Here is a 17060-nt window from a genome sequence, read left to right on the forward strand (position 1 = left end):
AAATGCTCTGTGGATAAAACTTTAAAACCATAATAATAATAATAATAATAATAATAATAATAATAAAGAGTATGTATTACTCTTAATAATATTAATATACTTCAAAGTAATAAGTTCAAACTGAATGTAATGGATGTAATGTTTTACATGTACTACACTTAATTACATGTTAATGAAATGCAATATAGTTTAAATTTATATTTTAATTAATATTATTTGTTAATATTAATTGCCATTGGCATTTAGTTCTTTTTTGACATACTGTAGATCTTTATAAGTACACAAAAAAAATAAAATAAAAAAAAAGTTGAGCAAACTTAAAATTTTAGATTTTTGAGTTTGCTCAACTTATTTTTGTGGGATATTCTGTGTACACTGAAAAAAATATGAAGCAATTTTCTGTAAATATTCGTACATTATTTCGTACTGTACTTTATTTCGACATTCTACTAACTACAACTAACTTTGTAACTACATGTCAACTAATTCTCACTAATTTGCAACTACATGTCTACTAACTCTCAGTAGGGTAGGTTTAGGGTTAGTAGAATAAGTTGACATATACTTGCAAAGTTTCTCATACTCAGTATGTTGTATGTTGTGGACCCATCAAAATAAAGTGTTAGAAGATATTAAGCAGACAATACTCTAATGACTGCTGGTTGTCATGTAGAGTGCAAAGTTACTTACTGTTAGTAGAATGTCTAAAGTGGACTATCGAAATAGTGTTACCAAATTTTCCAAGTAACTAGAAACAGCAAGTAACACACTGAAATAAATGTGAAATTTTGAAATAAAAAGACTTGATTATTATTTATTTATTTATTTTTTTTTAACGGTGTAATTTCAGAATTATGATAATTATAAATATGGTTAAAGTGTAATGTTTAATGTACTGACAAGCATTTATGTAAACTAAAATATTATCGATACTTGTGTGTCACCTATATATTTGTAATTTGTTGCTATATAGTACATTTAAAATGTCTTTACTTTAATGTGCTTTAGTATGTTAGTCAAAACATCAAAATAAGTGTACTTCTTTAAAGCATGACAAACAAATATTAAAACAATGATTTAAAATCTATTTGACGATATTACAAAGTGTACTTTTTAAACATGTACTTCAGTGGCCTTTTAAATGAGTAATATTATATTATCTGCAAGCACACACACCACAAGTGTACATTCAGTCTTTGAGTTGGAGAACTCTATCATGGAGTAGTGTCTAATTGTGCCTCGGTGCGGAGCAGCTGCTGATGCTCTGTGCGCAGCGGCAGGAATGTGAGGGTCAGTGCCGCCACCTGGTCAGAGATCTCACTCTCGAACCCTGCATTCACACTGCCACAGGACAACCAGCCCAACAGCTGTCTTTTACAACGAATATAATGCAATATCTGGCACTGTGCTTGCATAAAAATATTTAAAGCTGCAGCTCTCCAAAATAATGTTCGATTTCACACCAGACTGCACATTCTAGGCTCTTTGCATTCTTCGTGCGGATTTGGGTCGAAGATAGACGGAGGGGCCGATCGTTACATTCTTTCGGTTTATCTGGACCTCTATTAGGACGTATCTGCAGTGGATGAGAGGAGTCTGTTTTAACTGCAATTGTTCAAGTCGTCTTGGATCGCCAGACAGGAAGCGCATACCGACTTTTGACATTTAAGAGCATTCACATAAACATTTTTGCAATATAACTCCATTTATGACACATCCCAGATTGTGCAGCTTTGCGAGAGATGAAGTTAAATGTGAATGGAATGACACTATCCCTTCTGGGACTTTGCGTTCTCCTTATTTCCTTCCCAAAATTGGTCAAGAGCTGCATAAGCAGCGTGTTTTGGTGTCACTGACCTCTCAAATGCCTTATTGATGAGGGAAAGTAAACAGATTTAAAATACATGCGGAATTATAAAGCACTACGACTGACAACATTTAAAGAGACAGTAATCACTGTAATGATTTAATAAATCCATCCAAACAAAACAGATTGTTTGCCAATAAAACTTAGCAGTTTATGTAGAGCAGTAAAACTAATGACTTATTCCTCCAAGGCAGACGATTTGACATCAAAAATAATCTATTAAAACGAACAGAAAACACCAATCAGTAAAGTCACAAGACAAATATATTAAAGTAAGTCAAGATTTTCTCACACATTTCTGCCTGCTGTACTAATACAATCAGTTCTTTCAACAGAACCTGTGATAAGTACATAAAAGCATCAACCGTCTCGAGAAAACCTCCTTTGTGTAAAGAAACGGGGAGATATACCTCTTAAACTTCATTTGGGGTCCACAGCTCTTTACAGAAGCATCCTGATCTGGATCTCTGTCCATGAGCGGGCACAAGCTCAGACAGGATGGTATGCTTTACAAAAACACTAGTTTTCCCCAAAGCTGTTTTTGTCCTTGTCTCACTGATAGAGACTGATGTTCCCCTGAATAGTTCCCAAGAAAGTCCTGCGAGGAAGGAATCCACACGCAGTGCTGTGGGCCTCGGCTGCAGAAGTGGTCCAGTCTCAGGCATGAAGTCCAGTGAAGCTTCTCTGTCTCAGAACCAAACACTGGCCTTCGCTTTGTCTTGCTCAAGCACTGTGGGTAAGCAAATAAATCGTTAAAACATGTTTGCTTTACTCAGCAACGTAACATTTGGGTTGTGTGGTGGTATGATGGTTTATCATGTAGGAAAACAGAAATGTGTCATATGTCATTTATATAGCAGAAGATATATTAGTAGGAATGCAACAGTATTCAAATTCTGGCTGATAGTTATGTTTATGTTACATTCATGATATTTTGGATACATTAAAAATAAACCAATAAAAAAAAAAAATATATATATATATATATATATAATGAATTTAGGCATCACAACATGTACAGAATTTTTAAAAACGATGTTCATTAAATTCTGAAGATTACGTTAAAGTGTTATTAAATTCTATTTAAAAATGTTTCATAAAATAGGGTAAAAAGAAAAAGGAATCTAAATGTAAAAATAGAGAAAATAATGATGCACAATTATTCAATATGCACAAGTATCCAACATCGACTAACATATCCAAAACTGCCCCAAAAATATTAGCCTGTAACTGATATGGTAGTGATATTTCATGCATCCAAATATATAAATCCGGCTTTACATTATTTAGATGTAAAAGCAATTTATAGAACAATGTGAAAAGTTTGACATTTTTCAAACTAGTCAAGACAAGGAAGATCTAGTTCTTAAAGGGGATTATTAGGCAATATGAGTTGCAACTATCCTTTCATTTTAGTGTGAAGCTGTCTTTGCACTGATGCTAGACTTATTAATTTGTCATATGCACTACTGTTCAAAAGTTTGGTTCAAAATTGACAGTGAAGACATTTATAATGTTACAAAAGATTTCTATTTCAAATCAATTTTGTTCTTTTGAACTTGATATTCATTACATAATCCTGAAAAATGTATCATGGTTTCCACAAAAATATTAAGCAGCACAACTGTTTTTAACATTGATATTAATAAGACTTTTTTCATGATCAAATCGGCATATTAGAATGATTTCTGAAGGATCATGTGATGCTGAAAATTCAGTTTTGCATCACAGAAATAAATTACATTTTAAAATATATTTAAATAGAAAACAGCTATTTTAAATTGTAATAATATTTCACAAATTTACCGTTTTTACTGTATTTTTAATCAAATAAATGTAGCCTTGCTGAGCATAACACTTATATTAGTCTTACTGACCGAAAATGTTTGAAAGGTATAGTAAATGTGATGACTCTGTAAAGTATTTAATTCTCTAAATCTTCCAATAATCACATGGTTATTTCCAACAAAAATGACTATACTATGATAATTTACACAACCCATAACACTGCATATATACCCATGCTGTAGAAGCGTGCAGCTTCCTGATCTGTTCTCTCATCTTGTCTCACCTGTATCATGATAGATGTCCACTGACCCATGGAACGAAGCGGGCCAGCTTGGTGCTGGGATGCTACTCGGTTCCAGCTCAGTTTTGATTCCATCTGCACAGGACGTCGGGCTGCAAGATGCTCTTACGCCGGGCAACAGAAGCGGGCTGAAGCGCGGGTCCAGAGCAGGGCTGTGGGCGTGATGGAGCACATGGTGGGCGTGGGAGTGTGGGTGTGGGTGACGGGGGTGCATGTGAGGGTACATCTCGTGTACGTGAGGGTATCCCGCTCCACCCTGCGCTCCCAGGGCGTAGTGCCAAGAGTCAGTAAGAGCAGAGGGAGGAGGCAGGCCGGTCTGCGAGAGGCTGTGGCTGCTCCAGAGGCCAGTGTCTGCAGGGTGGAAGGCAGCGGCGTGGGGGAAGTCAGGGTGAGAAGAGGTCTGAGATGGGTAGCCGCTACCCCACAGGGACGACGATAAAGGTTGACCCTCGGAGTGGGAGTTTCCTTCTGAAACACAACAAACAGTTAGTTCCTCAGTGCCATAATATCTGGATATCTGATTTAAATGGTTTTGTAGTATTCTGTCATACCATGAAAAAGTGATTAACAATGTAAAGATATACACTTTTCAATATAGTTTTATATACATTTTAATATAAAATCTTGATGTTGACAAAAAAAAAAAAAAAAAAAACAGTTCACAAATACAGAATGTGTTTAGCTAAGCAGCGAATTAATTGGCTGATTGACCAATCAGAAGCCAGGACTGGAACTATAATGTCTATTTTTGAGTTGTCGAAAACTTTTTCTCTTTTAGATTCATCAGCATGCATGCAAAGTTTTGACAACCTGATGTGTTGTGGAATGTGCATACAAAATTTCTATTATGATTATGATGTTTGTTTTTGGATCAGTTTGACCTGTGTGCCCAATTTTGATGGGTATCGGATCCATAATTTTGGCTTTGGGATGATCTTACTGTTTGAACTTCAGGAAAGCACACAGAAGAACTTTTCCATAATTTTTCTACTTAAAATGTTTAAAAAATAGTTACAATACTGTTTATAAAATGCACAAAAATGTTACATACACTTTTAAATTTATAAATACATTCATCTTTTTTTTTTTAATTTGTGAGAACTATTAATGTCAATAGAGTGACTGGATTCATTAAATTTTGAACATAACAATGGTTGATAATGAACTGTATAAAACTATTCCGTTGCAATTCAGTTAATAACTACATTTACCTATAAGCACTATTATTGCATTTTAGGATTAGAAATATTGTCTTCTACCTTTCCATGGTCCTCCAGAGTGAAGCCTGCCGGTCTTGGCGTCATTGCTGAAGGCGCTGGGCTGGCTCAACGCGCGTGAGAAATGCTCGTCCACCACATCCCCGATGTCTCCACGGAAATAGGTGAACACCACACACCTGGCACTCAAGTACTCGGCCTCGGCGGGCTGTGTCTCCTTGCAGCGCTCCTCTTCGCCAGCGCTCTGCTCCTCCTCTCGAGGAAGCTCAGGCTCAGGACGGGGCTTCAGTGCTCCAGACTGCTTACTCTGGCCACAGGGAGAGGGAAACTCCTCAGACTCCTGCATCCTGCTGTAGGCACTGAACTTCTTCTGCTAAAAGACACAGATAGTGTTAAATGTGAAGAATAACCGGTCAGAGGTTAATAGCACACATTCACCACCTGGTCTTCGACCAAAATAGACTGTTGAGGATTGTCTCTGTATCGATGGCCCAGTGCCCACACTTGGCACATTAGCAGTACGCTGATTTACGCCCGTGAAGATTTCCGTACGAGAGACTGTATAAACACATTCAGCTGTAATTCACTGCATGGAATTTGAAGAATTCTATATCGAATGTCATGCGGTTTTATTTGATAACAGTAGTATTTAGATAATAAATCAGTCTGGAGACACCTTCTCATATCATTATTATTATTTTACACTTTTTAGAGTAACAATAAAATCATCAAATCTACAAATGGAAGTATAGGAATAACTAAAATGAGTAACACTTTATTTTAAGGTGTCCTTGTTACATGTACTTACTATTGTAAAAATAACAATAAATTATGCATAATTACATGCAAGCAACCCTAAGACAAATCCTAAACCTAACCATATAGTAAGTACAATATTGCTCAAACTTAAATGTATTATTACACTGTAACAGGGACACCTTAAAATAAAGTGTAACCCTAAAATGTTAAAGAAGCTATGCTTCATGAACTGCATCCTGACTCTGAGATGTTTTTAAACAGGGTCCAAACACTTGTTGACCAAACCAAAATTTATTCAGACACCTTCAACATTTCTCACATTATCACAGTTTATTCGCTATAGTTTAGAAAATGGAAATCAAATATGACAAGAAATCAGAGTTGAACTGTGTCAGAAATATTTGATTGAAAAGATTAATAGAATTAACAAATAATGACCACGAATGTAACATTTAGCGCAAAAATGTCTGAAGCAGAACTTTCTTTTTCTAACTCTTCATGAGTTGTGTGTGTCAGCCCTGATATATGACCTACCTGTTGTTGTTGTTGCTGCTGCTGCTGATGGTGATGGTAATACGCCGCTTTGTAAGCCGCTGCTGCCGCTGCTGCTGATGTCGCGGGCAAGTAGTGATGAGCTCCATAACTCTGATGATACATAACATCCAAACAACTCATGGCAGAGGCTTAGACGATCTCAAGAGGCTCTTCAGAGACACGGCAGCTTCCTCAACCACAGATAAATGTTGCCATCATTCCCCCCAATATAAACCTGAGCGTTGACAAAAGCGCCACAGTTTGTAAAAGAAAATATTAGCATAAAAACAAAAGTGTCCCCATCGAGGCTTCACCACCTACAGACAGACAGCGCATCAAAACAGAGCGACAGACGCGGACTGCAGCTGAAGTTACAGGAGCTTCTCTGATTGGTGGGAAGTTTGGAGCGCTGCAATCTGATTGGTGGAATCAGGGCTTCGCAGAATAAACTGAAACAAATATTCATAAACCACGGCTAGTAAAAGACCAACCGCTTGCTAATGAGTTATCTTGTAAACGCTCAAAGCTAACACTTAAAGAATACTTAACAGATACTTCGCTGAGGTTATCAAGAGCATTACGCCTTTATTTGCATTATTGCTTTGCATTCCTAAATTTCCTTTATGTTTCTGTGGCTCGTGGCCTAATATGCGTTTCGATAATATGGTATATTAGTTGGTAACGTTAATGGTAATATGTTAATCGCTTGAGGGGAAATTGTAATAACTGAGGTTTTGATGTTACGTCCTGTCCTCATAATTATCAATGATTTAGATAGGTTTGGGTTAGGCATGTGCTGCCACCTGCTGTAGACCAACTACATTAGTGTCCAAATCGCAATTTACTGGGTGATTTTCTTTCAGATTTAACATTAGACATTTAAACATTCTGTCAGACAAAGAATTACAAAGAATATTTTTAAGAATCCTTAATATTTTTTTGTTTGTTTTAATAAACTGCATTGTATTATTTAAAAGTAATTTTAATAATATTATGTATAACAATTTATGTTAAATTATATATATTTTTTCTATTAAACTCTGATTTAGCTATAGCAAAAAAAGTAACAGGTCGACAGTTTTTATTTTATTTTATTAATTTTTTTTTATAAATCTACAAATATCCACTTTTCAGTAATTAATTGTTTACAGTACAAAATCATGAGAACAGGGATGACTAAACAGATGAAGTGATGAAAGAATGTTAATTTAATAGCAAAGTTGGAAACCAGATGAGGTTGTTAACACATGAGGACACAACCTCAAGTCTTTAAAATAGATAGGATATATACAATACTAGTCTTTATTTCCATTTTAAATAAAAATGGAATATTTCCTATAACAGAGAGAGAGAAGTTGGAAATGAATGGCAGGGAGATAGGAGTGAGAAGAAAAGAGTTAATTTGCAAAAACATAACTCTGTTTTTAACCATTTTCAAAAATCATGTTTTTTCTTTGTGCATTCCAATTAATCTCAATCAAACTGCAGTTGGGTTATTTTGATTAAGTAAACTAATACAGCTAACTAACACAATAAAAGCATCATGATAACATAATAAAAATAATTTAAAAAAACATGATTTTTGAAAAAAAAAAGTTATCAATTTTTGCAAATAAACTCTATACACACACACACACACATATATATATATATATGTTGTGTGTGTGTGTGTGTGGGGGGGGTGCTTATTTTTATGAAGAATCACTATAATAACATTGTGTGTGTCAGTTAATCATTGTTAAAGCCATGCCCATGACCCATTTATCATTTGCAAACATAGCAAGATTGCTTATATTCATGGCCTATTATAAAGTAATGGATCAACATTTTGATCATTTTATCAATATTTTATTATCATATCAATGTACCAATAAACTTAAAAAAAAAAAAAACATTGCTTAAGACTGTAGTCAACTACAGAACAGGAGAGCAGCATCAGAGTACTTTTTCATTGTAACAAAGCAACCTAATGCGATGGGGAGCCATTTAGAAAATACAAGATGGTTCATTATATTATTAATTTGCTCTGCCTAGCTCTGTTCCCAGTTGATGTTTGATCTCATTTACTCATGTAGACAAGGCTGAACTTGTCATGGCAAATGGTTTATTCACTCTGATGGTTAGACACAATGCAGAAAGAGATGTGAATAATTCAGTGGTGTTGTGATACTAAGTTTATCTAGGGCACAGTCTGAGTAGGGACTTACAGCCACAACAGGACACACACACACACACACACACACACACTTTCAGTACAGTGCAATGAAGACTTCTCTTTGTCGATCCAAGTTAATGCTACAGGCCTAACTGAATGAATCTCACCACAGTGTTCCACTTTCCTCTAATATAACTCTTATGATAATTCTTATCATGTTCATAATTTTTTTTCATAAGCGTTTGAGCAGGAAACACAGAGGAGCTATAGTAGTGAATTAGTTCTCTCTCAGCCTGACAGCTCACAAAGGATGCTTCAAAGCCTAAAATTTCACTGACACACATTTTAATAAATCCCCCATGTGGTGGAGTCATTTTACTTGAGAACAAAGGAAATTAAAGCACAGTAAAATAAAGTGTGATCGTTCTTCTTCTTTTGTTTTTTAAGGTTTTTCCTTCTTTTTAATATCTTTAGAGTAGAAAGCCATTGTGTTACATTCAGTTGTTTTCATATCACTAGTGCCAAGGCGCCACAGGGTGTCAATAGAATTGAAAACAAAGTTAATGTTTAGGGTCGAGAAAGGTTAGAGGTCGACAGAAAGAGGTTTTTAATAGCCAATGCCAGTACCTGTAACTATACACCATGTGCATAATTATTAGGCACATTGATATTCTTATGATATTTTCCAAGCACATTTTACCAATACCAAACCACATCAATCTTAATAACTACTATTAATTTTGTATTTAATCATTAATAAGTGATATATAATTGTCCATGGAGGCCGGAAGTGAAAAACTCCTTATATTCAGGTGTGCAGAATTATTAGGCATGTTTTCTTTTACTTATGAGCCAAAAAGGAGGTTTAACTCAGACTGAAAAGTCAAAAATTATTAAATCCCCATGAGAAACATTCAAAACTAATGCAATACAGAAATTGCAAAGACATGACCATTGGACAGCAAAATGCTCACTGGGACAGCGGGTTCAGAAAAAACAGGTGTTAACTACAAAAGAATTAAGAATTAATGTGAAGAATTAGGTGTAAAACCAACAAGAACCATTTAGTCTCCAGCGCCACCATTTTCCAGAACTGCGACCTTCCTGGAGTCTCCAGAATTACAAGGTGTCAGGTTCTCAGAGACTTTGCTTGGGTAAAAAATCCTAAAAAAAAAAAAAGACCCTCACTTAATAAGAATAACATGCTGAAGTGTTGTGAAATACATTAAGACTAATTTTTTATAGGCTTTATGGACAGATAAGTTGAGAGTGACTCTTGAAGGACCAGCACCACATCCTCTTGTACCACTGTTTGAAGAATGTATCTTCCAGAATCTGGCAGTAAGTTTTAGGAGCTCATTTTTAGTCAATCCTGCAAGATAGACTTTTCAGGAGATGGAATAAAAATGAGAAAATAATAAAAATATAATAAATCATTATATAAATCCACTTGCTGAAAAAAAAGTGATCTACTGTACATAAAAAGCCCGGTGTGAACTGAAATGAACTCATTCAACTGAAATGAGAATGCTGCAATGTTTCAGCTGTATTCTTTATCTGTATTCTTTACAATCCACACTGGTGGAAGTTGTCACAGGTGTGGAACAAAAGGCACACAGGTTGATGTATTATGCAATCTAAATACAATCACTCCAGACATGACCTTTGCATGTGAGAATTTGCCTGCAGACAAGACTTCTGTCCAGAGGTTCAGTGGCATTAACCTCCAATTAAATGCAAATTAGAGTAACACAGCAACTTTGTTAGTGCTGCATTACTGTACTGACAAATGAAGATGGAGATTAACTGACATTACCAAAATCTGTTAGACACTGTAGATAAGAACTACACCCATTGATCTGAAATCCACCTGACAGTCTGACAGTTTGTCTAGACATTTGTTATATAATATAATAGGTTATAATATGGGTCACTCCTGAGATTCTGAAATATTTCAACTTGGAATATACTTTTTTTCCTTTTTTTTTTTTTTTCAGCTACATAATTCATTTTCTAAATACCCCACATCATTGGGCACATATCAAACCTCCAAAAAATAAAAAATAAATACAAATATATATATATTTTCCCACCTCAGGCATTAAAGACCTTTTTATTATTTTCAGCTTTTTTTTTTTTTTTTTTTTCAGATTTAGACACCTTTTTTTCTCAACAACATGGAATTGGTTTAAAAGGATTTTACACAGATCAAACATCTACTGCTCACGTGTCCCTCATTACAATTTAATGATAACAAATGTAATATTTATCATAATTTTCACATTTGTATAGGAGTGAAGCTAAAAATACACAAATTGTGTGTCTATGGTCTCTTTATTGTTGTAAAAATTAATTTTAATTTAGAAGTTTGACTAAAACCACAATTTTATTGTTTTAGTCCTAAACATGTCAGATGGTAATCAGCAAGAAATGCTTTCATTCTTAATCGTCTTCCCTATTTTTTCCCAAATATATTAATGTGACAAGGTGTGACAGGGTTGAAGACTATAACACATTTGAAGGCATACATTGCCTTCAATTAGAATTTTTGGTTTTGTCTCTGTCTCATACAGTCCCCTTCTCTCTGGGTCAAAATATCTGCACGGCCAACATTGTCTTTCTGCTACAAATGTGAGTGCAATTTCTGATGTATAATGCTTGTCAAAGTTTAAGTGGACATATTACATCAAATAATATAAATAACTCAACCCTGTCACAAGTTTACAACCCCGTAACAATGAGAAATACATACAGGTGCTGGTCATATAATTAGAATATCATCAAAAAGTTGATTTATTTAAATAATTCCATTCAAAAAGTGAAACTTGTATATTATATTCATTCATTACACACAGACTGATGTATTTCAAATGTTTATTTCTTTTAATTTTGATGATTATAACTGACAACTAAGTAAAATCCCAAATTCAGTATCTCAGAAAATTAGAATATTTACATTTGAGTTTCAATTAATGACCATCCCTACAGTATAAATTCTGGTTATCTCTTGTTCTTTGAAACCACATTAATGGGGAAGACTGCTGACTTGGCAATGATCCAGAAGACGAACATTGACGCCCTCCACAAAGAGGGTAAGTCACAGAGGGTCATTACTGAAAGGTGTGGCTGTTTACAGAGTGCTGTATCAAAGCATATTAAATGCAAAGTTGACTGGATGGAAGAATTTGGGTAGGAAAAGGTGCACAAGCAACAGGGATGACTGCAAGCTTGAGAATACAGTCAAGCAAAGCTGATTCAAACACTTGTGAGAGCTTCACAAGGAGAGGACTGAAGCTGGAGTCAGTGCATCAAGAGTGCATCCACTTCTGAACCAGAGACAACGTCAGAAGCATCTTACCTGGGCTGTGGAGAAAAAGAACTGGACTGTTGCTCAGTGGTCCAAAGTCCTCTTTTCAGATGAAAGTAAATTTTGCATTTCATTTGGAAATCAAGGTCCCAGAGTCTGAAGGAAGAGTGGAGAGGCACAGAATCCATGTTGCTTGAAGTCCAGTGTGAAGTTTCCACAGTCTGTGATGATTTGGGCTGCCATGTCATCTGCTGGTGTTGGTTCACTGTGTTTTCTGAAGTCCACAGTCAACGCAGCCATCTGCCAGGAAATTTTAAAGCACTTCATGCTTCCTTCTGTTGACAAGCTTTATGGAGATGCTGATTTCATTTTCCAGCAGGACTTGGCACCTGCCCACACTGCCACAGGTACCAAAAGCTGGTTTAATGACCATAGTGTTACTGTGCTTGATTGGCCAGCAAACTCGCCTGACCTTAATCCCATAGAAAATCTATGGGGTATTGTGAAGAGGAAGATGCGATATGCCAGACCCAACAATGCAGAAGAGCTGAAGGCCACTATCAGAGCAACCTGGGCTCTCATAACACCTGAGCAGTGCCACAGACTGATCGACTCCATGCCACGCCGCATTGCTGCAGTAATTCAGGCAAAAGGAGCCCCAACTAAGTATTGAGTGCTGTACATGCTCATACTTTTCATGTTCATACTTTTCAGTTGGCCAAGATTTCTAAAAATCCTTTCTTTGTATTGGTCTTAAGTAATATTCTAATTTTCTGAGATACTGAATTTGGGATTTTCCTTAGTTGTCAGTTATAATCATCAAAATTAAAAGAAATAAACATTTGAAATATATCAGTCTGTGTGTAATGAATGAACATAATATACAAGTTTCACTTTTTGAACGGAATTAGTGAAATAAATCAACTTTTTGATGATATTCTAATTATATGACCAGCACCTGTATATTTTTGATACATGGTCACTGCTCCTCATGTAGTTAGGAGAGTAGACCATATATGGCAGCAATAAAATAAGTACATTGTATATACTAATAGATTAAAATAAAATGTTGAAAAATAATTATTTTCCATCTTAATTTTATGTGATGGGGTTGAGTTGGTAAGCTTGACAGTACCCTCCCTGACTATAATACACCTCAAAAATATGAATAAAAAGGATGATACTACTGACCATTTTCTGCACCATTATTAAAGAGACCTGAATGATGTCATTTCTGGTAAATGATGTTGCAAATGTATGAATGGAGTCTAAATTATGATAGGCATGGAATGGTTAGTGTGGCGGGTTTTTATAGTCTGTTTTTCATAAAATATCTTGCTTTTTTTTTTTTAGAAATGTATTTTTCATTAGAAAGGAACACAAATAAACAATTTTCCAAGTCCAAACTCAATGAAGTGCCTCAGGGACATGACAAAATACTTGGACACTATTTTATGCTAAAAACGATTGAAATTCAATAATTATTTTTATTCATTATAATGGGAATACCAAAGTATTGTGAAAAGCCTCTAACAATTCATTTTGGTAAACCACAACTTTAAGAACTCTGGGGGACTAAAATATTACCGAATCCCAGAAATGACCCATATATAGAGATATAAATATAGAACACTATGTACAAATATATAAAAAGTACTCATATGAACTATTTACATTACTACTGTATATACTATTTTTCAGCTGTTTCCTTTGTGCCATTTTGAGTACTGCATTAATAACATTCTTTGTAAAATCTTCTCTCTCTGGTTCTGTCTTGTGTTCCTTGTTGATTTTGATTTATGCACGCCACTTTTTGCATGGAGGTGGCTGGAAACTGTCTACACTGTCCTGTTGAATAAACAGACATTGTTGAGCAGGTCCAGTGGAGTGCTTCTTAGTGAGGGGTCTATCGATTTAAAAACATGTAATACTTACTAGGTCGAGATACAATCAAGATACAATACTTATTTTTTTATTTAAAAAATGTTGAGCTCCTTGAAATAAAGTGTATCCATGGCAGGATTTATCTTCATGAAAGTTCTTCTTGAACATCCTCTCTTCCTCTCCTCCAGATGGCTGTGCAGAAGCGATGCCCTCAGGAATAGATAAATCCCAAGAGTCTCAGAAAGCAGGAGCTCTTAAATGTTTATTCTTTCCTTCTCGTCTTTGCTTTAATACTTACTGAAGCCCTCAACGGGAGAGAACTTGCTTGTATGTTCAGCAATCTGTCAGATAAAAACCAATTGTGTTAGTGGGGCATTGCATTTCAATGCACAAGGCTTAATACTTAAAGCAAGAATTTACTGACAGTCTTACTGAAAATTCCACTTAAATCATTTTCATCATGTGTTATTTCTCTTTTTAATATTTGAAAGTCAGGAATTCCTTGCTGTCGTGGCTGGAGTTAGTTTAAGAAGAGCCCAGTTGAACAGTAATGTTATGGTCAATCGATGTGTTATGATATGTCATGATTGTTAAAATGAAGGTTGAATGAATGTAGTTATGTTTTCAAGCCATCTTATTTCCACATAATGAGCCACAAATTGTGTTAAATTAGAGGTTCATGTATTCTCTAGAGTGCTATAATTCATAAGCTTCACAAGACACCGAGAACACAGCAATATCTCCACCAGAATGAGGTAATCATGTGCATAACTATCCCATCATGCCTTAAGGCAGTGTTAGCAGTTATCTCTATGACATCAGTGAAGCGTAAGGTTTAATGGGGTTCAATTCGTGTCACGGGCAAAATCAAAGAACATCATTTCTTGGTGAAATTTAAAATCCTTCCCCAAGACAAATAGTGAAATATGTCACAGAGGTCTTAATGGGAACATCAACAAGCATGTCCTAGGACACAAAGATCCTCTTCACATTTTTAATTGTTTAGAAACGATCCAGCTGGTTCAGAAATCCCATGGTCACAGTCGTCCTGCATTACAAATTTAAATGTTAATTGCATATGCGACTCTTGAAAGGCGGCTCATTCCTGCTGGTGTGACCACCATGGAGCATGTTCAGACTTAGGCTTTTCATGTTAATTGGTCACCTTCATTATTGTTCATTTAAATAAATGTGCCGCTCTATCAGGACCATCTTCAGCACTGATTGGACTTGGTCTACGAGCACCAGATAATTGGATGGTTTGTTTTTGTATTAAAATATTGCCCTTTTGGAGAATTTGCTTTTTGAAGAAAATTAGTGATTAATGTCATGTTTAAAAATTTCAAAGACTTCCTTGTTTGAGACAATCACACTGATCTTTACTCTTTGAATGTCATTGAAAATATCAGATAATATACTTTTGGATTGTTATCAACAAAGAATTGTTTAAAACATGGTTTCTGAAGGTTTTGTGAATGCAAATGTAAGACATTTTAAGACAAAGTAAAGAAAATTTAAGGAATAAATTGAAAAGAACAATAAGTCAAGATGTCAAGACATGTAAATGTCTTGTATTAACTTGTCAAAGTGTGAAAATACAACTTCCACAAAAAAAAAAAAAAAATGCCTTAAGGCTTGAATACCTCCCAACCACTAGAATATGAAAATAATTGATAAATAATCACACTGCAAATAATCTCAGAAAAAAAACACCCTAATTTATCTATTTGTTTGTTTGTTTATTTCTTTTTTGCAACATGCAACATTTACTGCCATGACTCTATTAAGACTTGGTTATTTAGACTGCTAAGACCTTTATCTGTGGAGGGCTGAATAAGACTTTTTAAAAACCTTTTTAAGACATGCAGAAACCCTGTTTGAAAAAGTGTTTGTCAGGACACTTGCCGTCTGATGAAGTCTTTCCATTATGATAATTGAATTTGATTGGAAATGGGCTTATTAGACACAACGTTCCATTTTAGGAAAGCTGTTCAGAACACAATCAAGCAAGCTATTGTTAGTAACCTCACAAATTCAGTCACAGGTCCTTCATTCTGCTGTGCCAGCGTTTTTAGTAATTAACCGAGAATGCGGTTAATTCCCATGCATCTCTGCCTGAATTGCTATAATTATACAGCTTGCACTGAGACCTCTGTTAGACCATGAGCATTGCTGGCACACAAAGTCTGTCTAGACTTTCTATTTCTGAAGGACTGCGTTTTCTTCTATGAAGGACTCGTCCTCCCGATGCCCTTCTGCCTTTAATGATTCTAATTCCCCATGCAAATACCATTCATTTGCCTCAGTTGAATAATTCTGGCCTCAGTTTAACCCTAAGGCTGTAGTTACTACAGTACAGAAGAAGACCTGCCACTGGGACCCCATTTTGTAGGTGTGCAGCACCTCACTTGATCATTTCAAAGGCTGAGGGTGTCATTGTGCGGCACTATCCATGCAATGGACTGATTAATTATGTGGTCATTAACGGTGTAGTATGTGACAAGCGCTCATGCAGAATGTGTCGCTGCACTCCTGTGTGTGTGTGTTAGGAAAACTCAACAGGGGTGATAATCTCTCATTACCCGTAATCCCTGGTTGGGATCCAGTGCAGTATGGCATGGGACACTCTGATTCTATATTCTTCCCGGGGCAGATGGAGTGGAGTCAGTCACTCGATATATTAACGCCCTGCCACCAGTTCAAAGCAGTCAGGTAAAACGCATTCATCACCATGAAGATGTGGCTACTAAATCAGCGTGATGAGACCCAGATTCAACGCTCCTTGTTTGCATACATCTATAAGTCTGCCTTGTTAACAGTCATGTCTTAAACACTTGCATTATTGTGTCATAAAGATTATTTTGACAGTCTAAGGTGATTTATTTTACATCGCATAATTTATTGTATTATATCGGTATAGCCTTTTGTGTGATTTTAGGGTACGCAGGCCAATATTGTAGCCATCTTGGACGTTTACCAACACCTAGTGGTACATTTTTAATTAGTGAGGATTACAGTAAATATTATGCTGATGGTCATGTGATTTTCTCATGGCAATAAGTGAAAATAACAGAAAAATACAATTGTGTAGAAAGAGATACAGACCAACAAAACCCAGCATAACAAAGACAATGAGAAATACTGCGCAGCAGCAACCCTCTAAATAAAATGCAAAAAACAACGTCCTACATTATTGTCCATGTACTTGTTATTGCTACTTCGATAAGAAATGAAGATACGTTACTGTG

At 35.6% G+C, this 17060-nt stretch overlaps 1 protein-coding gene across 3 annotated transcripts; it reads right to left on the reverse strand.

The window, feature by feature from the left end:
- Window positions 1-1137: 1137 nt before the first annotated feature.
- vgll3 (vestigial-like family member 3) lies at window positions 1138-7121 on the reverse strand. Of its 3 annotated transcripts, none has more exons than XM_058787376.1 (4): window positions 6467-7121; window positions 5216-5546; window positions 3939-4421; window positions 1138-2597 (listed from the first exon to the last, which is right to left on the reverse strand). In XM_058787376.1, the coding sequence occupies exons 1-4, from the start codon at window positions 6605-6607 to the stop codon at window positions 2557-2559; spliced, it is 996 nt and encodes a 331-aa protein (XP_058643359.1). In that variant the 5' UTR covers window positions 6608-7121; the 3' UTR covers window positions 1138-2556. The 3 variants fall into 3 exon arrangements, with proteins under 3 accessions (XP_058643359.1, XP_058643358.1, XP_058643357.1); XM_058787375.1 differs by having other exon boundaries at window positions 3939-4424; window positions 5216-5543; window positions 6467-6981; XM_058787374.1 differs by having other exon boundaries at window positions 1139-2597; window positions 3939-4424; window positions 6467-6959.
- Between the last annotated feature and the right edge of the window lie 9939 nt (window positions 7122-17060).

The sequence above is a fragment of the Onychostoma macrolepis genome, chromosome 09, assembly GCF_012432095.1.
Source record: "Onychostoma macrolepis isolate SWU-2019 chromosome 09, ASM1243209v1, whole genome shotgun sequence".
NCBI lineage: Eukaryota > Metazoa > Chordata > Actinopteri > Cypriniformes > Cyprinidae > Onychostoma > Onychostoma macrolepis.

Coding starts and splice junctions, on each gene's coding strand:
- vgll3 (XM_058787374.1), bottom strand. CDS start 6,607: ATGAGTTGTTTGGATGTTATGTATCATCAGAGTTATGGAGCTCATCAC. Junction 5,547..6,466: donor AGCAGCAACAACAACAACAG/GTAGGTCATATA, acceptor TGTGTCTTTTAG/CAGAAGAAGTTCAGTGCCTA. Junction 2,598..3,938: donor GGACATCTATCATGATACAG/GTGAGACAAGAT, acceptor GCTTACCCACAG/TGCTTGAGCAAGACAAAGCG.